This window comes from Lithobates pipiens, unplaced genomic scaffold (assembly GCF_037356315.1).
Source record: "Lithobates pipiens isolate NorthernLeopardFrog02 unplaced genomic scaffold, aLitPip1_a1.2 Scaffold_8, whole genome shotgun sequence".
Taxonomy (NCBI): Eukaryota; Metazoa; Chordata; class Amphibia; order Anura; family Ranidae; genus Lithobates; species Lithobates pipiens.
In genome coordinates this window covers 581,071,655-581,085,570 of record NW_027507903.1, presented here as the reverse complement: position 1 = coordinate 581,085,570, position 13,916 = coordinate 581,071,655, and the positions used below count along the sequence as shown (strand labels likewise).

At 43.1% G+C, this 13,916-nt stretch overlaps 1 protein-coding gene across 1 annotated transcript in view; it reads right to left on the bottom strand.

The window, feature by feature from the left end:
- Positions 1-10,307: 10,307 nt before the first annotated feature.
- The window catches only part of DNM2 (dynamin 2), a 176,333-nt gene continuing 172,724 nt past the window's right edge, over positions 10,308-13,916 (bottom strand). The window contains exon 21 of the mRNA XM_077470273.1: positions 10,308-12,514. Coding sequence (XP_077326399.1) covers positions 12,484-12,514 — 31 coding nt within the window. The 3' untranslated portion in view covers positions 10,308-12,483. The remainder of the gene's footprint in view (positions 12,515-13,916) is intronic.

Sequence of the window (13,916 nt, the reverse complement as noted above, 5' to 3'; positions counted from 1 at the left end):
GTCCCCATTCCTATACTAGGGCCAATTTTGGACAGAAGCCAATAAACCTACCTGCATGTCTTTGGATTGTGGGAAGAAGCCGGAGTACCTGAAGGAAACCAACGCAGGCACAGGGAGAACATGCAAACTCCAGGAAGGTAGTGTCGTGGTTGGGATTTGAACCAGCGACCCTTCTTACTGCGAGGTGAGAGTGCTAACCACTACACCACCACAATTGTGATGCACATATCAAAATCAAATAATCTAGGGGCTGCAGTCTATGGCTACGAGGAACATACAGAAAGAGAGGTGTGGGGAGCTAGATATAAACTAGTAAAGTTCCAAAACCTCATACACAGTGATCTGGATGGATGCAGGAACAATCAATGAACTGACATCATATACGATCAGACATGGAATAAGTCCAAATCCAGCACGAATGTCAAATATTTATACCTATTATATGGTTTACCTTGTTCAGATGTAAGGGTAGATGCTCTGCAGGTGATAGATATAGCTGTAGTCTGCCATGCTCAGTTATCTGCTGGGATAAAAGTAGTGGTAATGTTCTATGGAGCCAATGTCAGTACAGCTGAGTGAGGGATCTCCTCGTTTTCCGTCCGTTTTCTGTTTAGCTCATAGGAACATACAATACATCAGGCTCGGAGTCCCGTCACCCACAATGAATGTGAAGTCACTTGATGCGGTTGGGGTAGGCTTGTGGATAGCCGCTAGATGCATTAACCCAAGATCCTGTGTCCCACACTCATGGATCCTCCGAGCTGTGAATCCTGGATAAATGAAGATGAAAGGAAAACTCTGGACAGCCGCACTCCGAAGAAAATTTCTTGTGACTTTTATTGAAAAATCGGGATCACACTGTACAAGCCACAGCAAAGACCTATGAGTAAGCATTTTCCATAGTGTGAAACATGTTGGCTCCTGTTTGTATCGCTTTGCTGTGACTTGTATAGTGTGATCCTGAATTTTCAATAAAAGACACAAAAAATTTTCTTCGGAGTGCGGCTGGCCAGAGTTTTTCCATTCAGCTTCATTTTCTATATGCATTAGCCAGCACCCGGGGTTCTTGGTTCTAGAGCAAAAGTTTTTGTTCTGGCTGACCTGCCTGAAGCGGTTGTCCCTCTCTCTAGCTGTGAATCCTGGATGGTGCTGCATAGGTGCACGGATGTGTGAGATGCTCAGGGGGGTTACGTCAACGTGTTTCACAGGGAAACCCCCCTGCTTCATCAGGGCTAGCGCCCCCTAACTGTAGCATATAATTACAATTGCTGAAGTTTCTTTCTTATAGGTGGCTCAATTAACGTTTGCTTAAACAGAAAGATGGGTGGCTTGCAACATTAACCCCAAAGGGGGTTATATCAAAGCATATTAACTACTGAAAGACTCATTTGGGTAAGAACACATACTGCAAAGCATTGAAAGACAACATATATAAATCTAAACATACACAAAACAAATGAAATAAACAGATAAGTGAATTATACATATGTGATATAAACAAATCCATATCAATATATAGCAAAGGCGTTCTATTTGATATACAACCATGGGATCAGAGATACCAATAAAGATGCAAAGTACAGGTGCCACATGGAGACACAGAGCCTAGTCCAAAAAGACCTGTAAATTCAGCTCCTGGTTGAGTCCATGTGGCATCAAAGTATTTTGTTTATAAATCCAGAATTTTTCTTTTTGGAGGAGCACTTTATCAAAGTCATCCCGTCTTTTGCTGAGTTTTAAGGTATAAATCCCCTTAACCACCAGTCCGTCAGGTTTGGACCGATGGTTAAGGAGAAAGTGCTGAGCCAGTGGACTTTAAGGTTCCTTGTGTTTAATGTTTACTAGGTGTTCGCCAATGTGGACATGAAGTTGACATTTAGTCTTCCCTACATCGATTTTATTGCAAGGGCATTGCAAGCTATAAATCACTTTTGTGGTGGCACAATTAATTAAACTGTAGCTTGGCTGCTCCTCTGTATTAGGCAGGTGTGGCTCTGTACTATAGAGGTAACTGGAGCGCTGTCTACAATCGTGGCCAAAAGTTTTGAGAATGACACAAATATACATTTTAACAAAGTTTGATGCCTCAATTTTTATGATGGCAATTTGCATATACGCCAGAATGTTATGAAGAGTGATCAGATGATTGCAAAGTCCCTCTTTGCCATTAAAATTAACTTAATCCCATAAAAAACATTTCCACTGCATTTGTGAAGAAGGCTTTAGGGTGCCCAAAAAAGTGTAGCAAGCAGCAGGACTGTCTGCTACAGTTTGTTCAGCTGCGGGATCGAGGCACCTCCAGTGCAGAGCTTGCTCAGGAATGGCAGCAGGCAGGTGCGAGTACATCTGCACGCATAGTGAGGAGAAGACATTTGGAGGATGGCCTGGTGTCAAGAAGAGAAGCCACTTATCTCCAAGAAAAACATCAAGGAGAGGTGGGATATTCTGCAAAAGGTACACGGGTTGGACTGCTGAGGACTGGGGTAAAGTTATTTTCTCTGATGAATTCTCTTTTCCTATTGTTTGGGGCATCTGGAAAAATCCTTGTCTAGAGAAGAAAAGGTGAGCGCTACCATCAGTCCCGTGTCATGTCAACAGTAAAGCATCCTGAGACCATTTATGGGTGGGGTTGCTTTTCAGCCAAGGGAATGAGCTCACAATTTTGCCTAAGAACACAACCATAAAGAATGGTACAAAAACATCCTCCGAGATCAACTTCTCCCAATCATACAAGAATACTTTGGTGATGAACAATGTTTTTTTCCTGCACGATGGAGCACCTTGCCATAAGGCAGTGTTTCTCAACTCCAGTCCTCAAGGCGCCCTAACAGGTCATGTTTTCAGGATTTCCCTCAGATGAAACTACTGTGGTAATTACTAAGGCAGTGAAAATGATCAAATCACCTGTTCAGAATAATGGAAAAGCTGAAAACATGACCTGTTGGGGCGCCTTGAGGACTGGAGTTGAGAAACACCGCCATAAGGCAAAAGTGATAACTAAGTTGCTTGGGGAACAAAACATGGAACTTTTGGGTCTATGGCCAGGAAACTGGCAGACCTTAATCCCATTGAGAACATGTGGTCAATCCGCAGGAGGCGGGTGAACAAAAAAACTCCACAAATTCTGACAAACTCCAAGTGTTGATTATGCAAGAAAGGGCTTCCATCAGTCAGGATGTGGCCCAGAAGTTGACTGACAGCATGTCAGGGGGGTCTTGAAAAAAAGACGCTAACACTAAATATTGACTTTTTGCATAATTAATGTCATTGTCAATAAAAGCCTTTGACACTTATGAAATGCTTGTAATTATACTTCAGTATACCATAGTACAAGGGTACGCAATGCCCGATACGCGAAGCCTCTTTTGCTGGCACTTGACTCCCTCCCAATCAGTAGAGCAGCGTTGGGAAGTGTCCGTGAGAAGCTAATGTATTACAATTTCAGAGTTCCTTACACCTGCACTGAGGGGGGGGTCCCTTTCTCCAGGAGGAGTCCTGCTAGCCCCGCCCACCATCTGGAAGAAGATGACTCGCTTGGTTGCCACTACCAATCTCGGAAAGAAGGGATTTCACTGTGATTGAGAAAACTACAATCAGGGGAAAGTTTGTGGAATTACTGTTGAGCTTCTGGGAACTTTGTTGAAATTATTCCTGAACCTTTTTGCATCACTTACTACTGAACCCTTCTGCACTCTGTGTCCCTTTAAGCCACAGTCAGTATTCAGCGCAATGAAAATCACATCCAACCACTTTTTCTCAGCTGCGGGGGCCCAACTTATGATCCTGCACACAGGCCCACTGCTCTCAGAAAATTCCCCTGACCTGAGCTCATCATTGCGCATCCATTCCAGATGCTTGTATGTGACATCCCATACATCCCATACATCACATACATCCCATACAAGCACGTGGTCTGGATGCAAGAGTTGAATCAGCAGGATGAGTGTGCCAGGACAGGTAGATGTGTCTCATCTCTGCTCCCTTTCACCACTCTACATATCACGCATATCATAGATGAGAAGAGGGTACAGCGGCGGGGAAAATGAGCAGGTGGGGTTTATTTTTTTTTCTTTAAGATAAATGTCCTCTCTATGGCAGATTCGCTGCAAGATCACTTTTATCGGTGGCAGGGCAAGGCAAGATAAATGTCCGCCCCCCTCCTGCCGCGCTCCGGTCGTCTCCGCCGCTTAACGGACCAGCCGGTAGCGGAGGAGACTATCGCGTCCTCTCCCATGGATGCCTGGCTACTGACTGAGGGGAAGATGGACCTCGCTCGGCTCCATAGCATGGGGGGGTGGAGGAGACATTTTTATAAAAAAAAATTTCAATTGATTTTTCTTTTGTGCATTTTAGTGTAAATAAGAGATCTGAGGTCTTTTTGACCCCAGATCTCATATTTAAATACTTCCCGCCCGGCCTATAACAGAATGACGGTCGGGAAGTGACTCTGTTATCCTGACTGGGCATCATGATGTCCAGCAGGATAACACGCAGCGTGGCGATCGTGGCGTGTCAGTCTGACACGCCGCATCTCCACTATTGGTAAGAAGCCTTTTATAGAGGCTTCTTATCACGTGATCAGCTGTGACCAATCACAGCTGATCATCGCGAGAACCAAGGAAGTGCCAGTAAATGGCATTCTTCGGTTCGCTCTGACAGGGAGAGCCAATCGGCGGGTCTTCCTTTCAGAGAGGGGGGGGGTCTGTGCTGATAATCAGCACATTGATTATCAGCACTGCCCCATCGCATGTGCCAATCAGTGCCCAGCAAATAATAAAGTCTGCCAGTGCACATCAGTGTCCATCAGAGTGCCAATCAGTGCCCAGCATTAATACCTGCAAGTACCTGCCCAATCAGTGCTGCCCATCCGTGCCATCTATTAGTGTCCATCAATGCCGCCTATCAGTGCTGCCTGTCAATGCCCATCAATGCCACCTGTCGGCGCCCATCAACTCTACATATCAGTGCCTGTCAGTGAAGGAGAAAACAACATTTTATAACAAAAACAAAGAAAAACTTTTTTTTTCAAAAATGTCTGTCTTTTTTAGTTTGTTTAGCAAAAAAGTAAAAAAACGCAGAGGTGATGAAATAACACCAAAAGAAAGCTCTATTTATGGGAAGAAAATGATAAAAAAAATTAGTTTGGGTACAGTGTTGTATGACCGCGCAATTGTCATTCAAAATGTGACAGCGATGAAAGCTCAAAATTGTCCTGGCTAGGAAGGGGCGAAAGTGCCTGGTATTGAAGTGGTTAAGAGGTCCTGTCATGCTTTTTTTTCTATTACAAGGGATGTTTACATGTGGAATAAAAGTGACCCAAAATTTATTTTTTAAAAAGACAGTGTCAAAAGAAAAAATTTAAAGTAAAATAAGAAAAATGTTTTTTTTCTTAAAGCGCGCCATCCACGCGCAGAAGCGAACGCATACACAAGTCGCGCCCTTATATGAAAGCGTTGTTCAAACCACACATATGAGGTATTGCCGCGATTGTTAGAGCAAGAGCAATAATTCTAGCCCTAGACCTTCTCTGTAACTCAAAACTGGTAACCTGCAGAAATGTTTAAACGTCGCCTATGGAGATTTTTAAGGGTAAAAGTTTGTCGCCATTCCATGAGCGCGCGCAATATTGAAGCGTGACATGTTGGGTATCAATTTACTCGGTGTAACATTATCTTTCACAATATAAAATTGGGCTAACTTAACTGTTTTCTTTTTTTTTTTTTATTCAAAAAAGTATTTTTTACAAAAAAAAGTGCGCAAGACCACTGCACAAATACGGTGTGCAGGGAACTGACTGCTGCTGCTACTTATTATTTAATAGTATCTGTTTTAACATTTATAAATAGGAAAGTATATCATATTTACTTGTGTTACTTTTTTTATTTCTTCAGTTACTTCCTGGTTTGTTGCCTAGGCAAATGATGTCATACATCCCAGAAGTCTTTAGGAGGAGAGGAGGGGTTTTCTCAGCTAAGCACATCCTCCTGCATGCATGCTTGAGCTAAGGGCAGATGGATTCAATTTTTCAAAGTGATTTCTTAGCAGATAAAATAAAGCATGGAGACATGGATGGATGGATGGGGGAGTTTGATCTAAATAATAAAAATGAATTAACCACTTAAGGACTGGAAGATTTTCCCCCTTAATGACCAGGCCATTTTTTGCGATACCGCACTGGGTTGCTTTAACTGATAATTGCTCAACGTGCAACGTTGTACCAAATAAAATTGATGTCCTTTTTTACCTACAAATAGAGCTTTCTTTTGATGCTATTTGATCACCTCTGTGGTTTTTATTTTTTATGAACAAAATAAGATTGACAATAATAAAAAAAAAAATTATATATATATATATTTTTTTTTTACTTTTTTCTATATTATTGTTATATATTATTATTATTATTGCTAATGTTAAAAAACAAAAACAAATTTCTTCATTAGTTTAGGCCAATATGTATTCTACATATTTTTGGTAAAAAAATAAAATAAAAAAATAATTGCAATAAACATATATTGATTGGTTTGCACAAAAGTTATAGCGTCTACAAAATAGGAAATAGATTTATGGCATTTTTATTATTATTATTATTTTTTTTACAAGTAATGGTGGCGATCAGTGATTTTTTTAGTGGGACTGCAACATTGCAGCAGACAGATCGGACACTTTTTTTGGGACCACAGACATTTATACAGCGATCAGTGCTATAAAAATGCACTGATTACTGTGTAAATGTCACTGGCAGGGAAGGGGTTAACACTAGGGGGCGATTAAGGTGTTGAATGTGTTCCCTGGGAGGTGTTTCTAACTGTAGGGGGAGGGGGACTGACTGGAAGTACAGAGAGATGCTGTTCCTAATCACTAGGAACAGACGATCACTCTGAACTCCCCTGGCAGAACGGGGATCTGTTTGTTTATATTGACAGATCCCTGTTCTGGCTCTGTGAGGTGATCGCGGATGGCCGGCAGACAACGCGGCTGCTGGCCATGTGCATTGGCTCTCCCTGCCGCAGACATGCCCGCTGTGGTCGTTAAAGGGACCACCATACAGCTACGGTGATTAGCAGGAAGAGCTGACCTGCCACCGTATAATGACGGGGGCTGGTCGGCGAGTGGTTAAATAGTGTTTTTGGTTTGTGGTGCTCGGATGCAGTGACGATCTGCTTTAAACTACAATTAGGTTTTTTTTTTTTTTTTTTTAATAGGATATGCATGTGAATAGGGTTCACTTTATGCTCCTGTATTATGTAGTAAGAAAAAACACCACCTCCTGTTTCCTTTTAGCCATATGAGAAGGTCCTGCACAGTTTTACACTGCAAGGGAGCATGCACCATCTCTGTTCCTGCTCTTGAAGTTGCACCCCCTGCTTTGCAATGTTATATTTTCCTCCTGCTTCTTTGCCCCTGCCAGCACATGGGAAAAAAAGCCCAGCTAGCACACAAGGATTACACATGGTCACAGCCCATGCACATACATTCACTGTGCATGCAAACATATATGTACTGTGTATGTGATATGAATCTGCTCTTCGTGCTTTGAGCTCCTCAAGAATTAGTCAACATGATCTGTGGATTAAAGTGATATTAAACCCATAAACAAGCATTTAGTATATTGCAGATTACCACTGACATGCGTCTTGGGTTAAGGTGTCTGCTTTCTGGATAAAGCAGTAAAGCAGACACTATTGGACAGTCTGGGGAGGGGGTAGTATTAGACTAGTAGATTTAGATGGACCGGGCTAACAAATTGACTTAAACTTTGAAGTCCACAAGAACCCACCCACACTGATCAATATATGCTTTTTGATTCCCACCGCCCCACTGGAACACAAACTGGGAGTAATTAGAACTTTCATTCACAAAAACACAAGCTGACAACACCACATACCATCTACTACACTAGTCTATCTCAGGCAAGTGTAGTAGCTGCTACCATGGGGTGTTGTTGGCTTGTGTTTTTATGAATAGCAGCACTTCTCTCTAACCTGTTCACAAGCTGCCATCTACTGTAGTCTCTCCTTGGATCAGAAATAGCAGGCTGTAACGGGTGAGCGTGTGCTCGCTATTTTTTTGTACGGCAAAAATAAACTTTGCAGAGGAGGCACAGCGCTTCCCAATTACACAAGAGCGCTGTAGCATAAAGAGTGAGGTGGCTTCAGTGGTGGTTGTACCTCTACCCTAGGAACACTCATCAATTCAGATTCAGCCAAGTGTAGAGCTACAACCAGCATAGACAGAACTAAAAATATCAATTTAAATAAAACCCACTGCCCACATTTTAATGGGACAAAGTGCGATATTCATTGGGTCACCCGGGGGGATTCAAACCAAGTTTCAAAATTCTGGCATTAATTCTTCTTGCAATTTTGGGAACCCATAGGCACAGAAAACCTGATGCCTAAAACCCACACAAACAGGTCAAACTCATAAATTAAATTGGTATAAGTAAGGCCTTCACATGCACTATTTTACCAATGGGGACGCCTGCTTTACATGCACATAAACTTTAATGACATCCCAGTCTTAGTCCATAGGTTCAATATTGAGTTGGCCCACCCTTTACAGCTATAACAGCTTCAACTCTTCTGGGAAGGCCGTCCACAAGGTTTAGGAGTGTGTCTATGGGAATGTTTGACCATTATTCCAGAAGCGCATTTGTGAGGTCAGGCACTGATGTGGACAAGAAGGGCTGGCTCGCAGTCTCCGCTGTAATTCATCACAAAGGTGTTCTGTTGGGTTGAGGTCAGGACTCTGTGCAGGCCAGTCAAGTTCCTCCACCCCAAACTCGCTCATCCGTGTCTTTATATACCTTGCTTTGTGCTTTGGCCATTTTAAAGGATCTTTTCATTTCTAAGAACAAAGGTTATATATTTGAGCTCACCGGCCTTTGGATGTGGCCGCTCTGTGTCTCTTTCAGACTCATAGTTACATAGTAGGTGAGGTTGAAAAAAAAGACACAAGTCCATCAAGTCCAACCTATTTCTCCTCTATTTTCACCTAGCTATCCTGTTGCAGAGTGACAACTCTCACTCACTGCCAGGGGCAAAGGTAAGTACAGGGTTCACAATTGCAACCCAGCCCTATCCTTCAGGGGGCCCGAGCAGCCCCCTGTACACCTTGATAGGAAGGGCAGCAGCATATAGTGGAAAATCTCCTTTATGCTACTCCTGCAGCCGCTGAATGCCTGCTTCTCTCCCTCCTGCAGACTTTCAGCGGCTGCAGGAGGGACAAGGAGGAGATCGGGTCCTCTATATGCCACTGCACCTCTATCCAGCTATCCTTTGCTGCCCTGAACCGCTGTGCTCCCTCCTGCCCCCCTTGTTCCCTGCAGCGCTGGTGGCTTCCCACCTCTCCTGCCAGCTGCTGCGGGGATGCTGTCAGGATGGAGAGCTGGGAAGGGGGTCGGTATGTGATTTACCGCCCCCTTCCTTGTCCAAATAGACAGAAGCTGGGATTAGTAGCGATCACTGAATGTCAATTCGTAACTGAGGCTTAGTACACTGTGTTTACTATGCTTCAGTTTGTGAATGAATAGACAGCTCTGTACTGAGCTTCACTCTGTGCTGCTGAGGCTGCAGAGATGTAGATTGAGGGCTGTGTCCTCAATCTCCCTTCTCTGTCTCAAAGCTGGAACATCAGAGGTAAAAAAAAATTGTAAAAAATAAAATGGTAGAAAATTATTTAAAAATAAAATAACAAAAAACTCCTCACACCAGCAGTGGAACTACCAGGGTTGCACTTGCAATTGGGCACTGGCATTCTGCCACCGGGCTTGGAGGGAAGGGCCCTGAAGGTTATAGTTACGCCTCTGCTCACTGTACTGTATCTATAGAGGAGCAGTGTTGTCACCAAAGGACAGGAAGTATGCTAGGACTACAGAACACCTCCCATCTCCTTACCTCCATGACATAGGGCAGTGATGGTGAACCTTGGCACCCCAGATGTTTTGGAACTACATTTCCCATGATGCTCATGCACTGTGCAGTGTAGTTGAGAATCACGGGGAATGTAGTTCTAAAACATTTGGGGTGCCAAGGTTCGCCATCACTGACATAGGGGATGGGTTAAGTTGTTCACAGATGTGATGTGGGCATGGCTTATAAAGTTTTGGATTTCAGTGCAGCAGAGGTAGCGCTGTCAGTTTATTACTGGATGTTACAAGCTCACTGGATTATTGGCAGGACCAACAGCTGTTTTGGAGAATATGTATGTATTCTTGCACGTTTTTGTCTTTTACCTTGCCCAGACATGCACTTTAAGTATGGAACGAGACAGAATTCAGCTGCCTAAAATACTGCATTAAACAGAACCTGGTTAAAAGATTTTTTTATTAAGATTAAAGAATCTCCCTACATTTTAACCATCTTTTACAGCTATAACCATAAAATCTGTTAGACTGTACAAATATTTTGCAACCCTTGATTTCCACTATACAAGCACGGGATCATTCATGTAGAAAAACTCTATATGGAATCCAGGTGAAGGGAACGGAAATAATTTGTGTGGTCAGCAGATTGTGACTTCTGCAGTCACTACGATGAGACCAGCTAAGCAGCTTCCTTAGAAACAGAATGCCATGAGTAATGGGGTGAAAGTATTGGAGGGGTTTTATATAGCCCTGCCCACTCTTATGTACACTTAAGGCTCCATTCACACTTGTACGACTCCAAAGATGCGCCAACCTTGGAGTGCAACTTTGGATGGGCGTGACCTGGATACGACTTTGGCTTTGACCAGTGATAACGTACAACTGTTGCATTGTATAACATTCAGGTATGACTTTCGTGCAACTTTTGAGGGTTAACATTGAAGTCTATGGCCCTCAAGTTGTGTTAAAGTTGGACCAAAGTAGTGCGCTTTAAGTCGCACATAAATGAATGGTTATCATTGGAAAACATGGGGAATGACCTGTCATGCAAGGTTGATGTCCAAAGTTGCATGACAAGTCTTGCACGTGTGAATGGAGTCTAAGACCAGCCATACCCGGTGCAAATTTCTTTCCTGCAACCCGTTCGCAGGATTCCCCCATCAACACACAGTACTGACAGGGGAAACCCTCCTACCAAGCCATTGTCAGCAGCCACTAGCGATAATTGCAAGAGAATCTGGCAGGCTGGTTGTACCCAAGTTGATTAACTTGGTACATTCAGCCTGCCCATTAATGGTTAGAATCTTAGCTGGTTCCTGCTGAACTGGCCAATTTACAAACCGTATATGGACTGCCTTACTGTTGCCAGCTCTAGGTGGTTAGAGTAGAGCCCAGGTGAAGTTACAAAAAAAAGGGAGGGAAGAAATGCAATTGGGCCTTTTCACTTTTTATACCTCTATCTCCTTTCCGTTTTTTTCCCCCCTGCATCTCAGGTGAGCCCCAATGCTATCTTTACATATATAGGAGCGGTTTTACCTACCAAAGGATGCGTTTCTGTCTTTAGATTAGCAGAGCACAGCCCCGTCTGGCAAAGAAGAAACCTGATTTTTAATGGCTACAGTTAAGATTTACAGGTCTTGTCCCACCCCCAGCCTGTGGCTGGACAGTGAAAGGAGGAGCAGCAGACTGATAAGGTCATCTCTCTGATCCCTCCTACTATTACATGAGCATAACTGACTGGCTCCTTTTGCTAGTGTAATATGATATAAAATGTTAAGGCTGCACGATCAAGTTATAGTTTAGGAGCAACACATTACCACATAACTCAAGATGGATAAATGGATATGGCCCATGTCTTTTGCCACGTCTTGGTAGACATAATTGTTGACTTGACTCTCTTATGTGATGCAAACTGCTAAAGAAAAACTACTCTGAAAACGCAAAAGTGTTTTTGACAACAGATGTTATACTTGTATTTCAGTCCAGACTGCATTGGTTGTAAACACTTCAGCTCTTCATGTGGTCCAGTGGTGGAGGGCAAGTCAAGGAAGGTAAAACATGGGGGGGTGGGGGTCATGTCTTTGTTCACAAACTGCCATCTCCAGCACCAACCACAATTTTTCAAAAAAACCATAAAGCACTCAAGAGACCTATTTGGTAAGCTAAACCCCAAATCACAACCCAGTACTGATTACACCATAAAGGCAGTCTTGAATAACGTTCATTACAAAATGCATGTCCGCATCCTAACAAGGTTTCATTATATTCTGCTGATCCTAATTCCAAGTGTTCTGTGCATCTGGCACTTTTGCTGAATGGAGAGATAATGTCCCAACGTTCTGCTCAAGACCTTTTCTCATCCATACAACTTCACAACAAAGTCTGCAATCCAGGTTGTCATGTGTGGTCAGGTAATCGTTCATCTCTGTCCTGTACGATGACCAAGATCTTTAGATAGAAAGATTTAATCCTTCTCGTGTCATCCAAGAATATCATTAGTTGCTCGCCCGATAAGGCCGTTTCGGGGTGGATCTGCGGGCCACCTAACAGCAAAATTGTGTAATAGTGTCACAATCCATGGAAGGCACCCAAATTTACAGATTACGTTGACGATCTCATCACCAGAGTGGCTTGGTTGGAGGTGGTCTTCTGCAAACAAAAAGTAAGACGTTATAAATATTGAAAACGTTTTGGAATGCATGACATGGCAAATGAAAAAAATAAAAATTATTAATTCTGATTTGACGACTGCAAAGAAATATATTACAGATCAGTTGGACATGAAGAGCTAGCTTGCAATCTGTATTTCAGTTCATCCAAAAGGTGTCTCATTGGTTCACAAGACAATGAAGTTCCTTAACATCAAACTATGTCCTTTATGGCAGTGGTCCTCAACCCTGTCCTCAGGGCCCACTAACAGGTCAGGTTTTATGTATTACCTTGGGGAGATCCAGACTAGAATACTCCAATCACTGAGCAGCAAATGATATCACCTGTGATGTATTTCCGTTATCTTGCAAACCTGGCCTGTTAGTGGGCCATGAGGACAGGGTTGATGACCGCTGGTTTATGGAGATGGCTTTGTTGTACAGGACTCAATCATACTGAGAAGATCCTTCCCCAGAGTTTCGGGACAATTGCCTAAGATGTCTTTGTATGTTCTAGCAATAACCGTACCGTTCCCTGGAAACACTTGAACTCAATTGTTGAGGGAAGTCCACATACTTTTTTTTGTCAGTGTTTCTCTCTCGCATCAATTATAAAATATAATGAAAGGTTGTTTTAACTTGCTTGCCAATGGGAGGCTTGTACAGGCACAGCAACGTACTAGTACATCGTTGCCTGTTTCCGGGTTTAGGGCACAGGCATGCATGCCCCCCAACGACAGTTTGTCAACAGGTCCCGTAAATCATGGCAAGGACCTGCTTATCGGCTGTGTCCAATCACAGCCCAGAGTCCTATGTTGACAATCAACATGGGGCTTTGTACAGAGGGAATTATATCCCTTGTTTCTTCTCCCTGCTGCAAACCAGGAATAAGAAACAACAAGATCTTTAGTAAAAAGCAGCACACATTAACACTTGTTGGGCACACATTTAAACCCATTGATTACCTGAGATGCTAAACCCTTCCCAGCCAGTGTCATTAGTGTATATTATTAGCACTGTTAAGGCCCGTACACACGGTCTGACTTTTTGACAACAAACATGCAAATTAGCTGTTTTGGAGCAACATCCGACTGTGTGTACGCTCCATCGGACAAACTTTTTCTGTTTTCATCGGACTTTTGTTGGCTGTGCGAACGGACAAACTTTCTGGCAACAAAAGTCCGATGGAGCAAAGTCCGACCGTGTGTACGCAAAAGCATCGGACTTTTGTACAAGGTACAAACACGCATGCTCAGAACCAATGCAAAAGATCAGACTACAATACAGAAGTTCACCAAAGGTGGCGCTGGAGTCATTGAACGTCCTCTTTTGAAGCGGCGTCGGGTACGTTGTGACGTCATTACGTTCGTGTTTGTTGTCAAAAAGTCAGACCGTGTGTATGC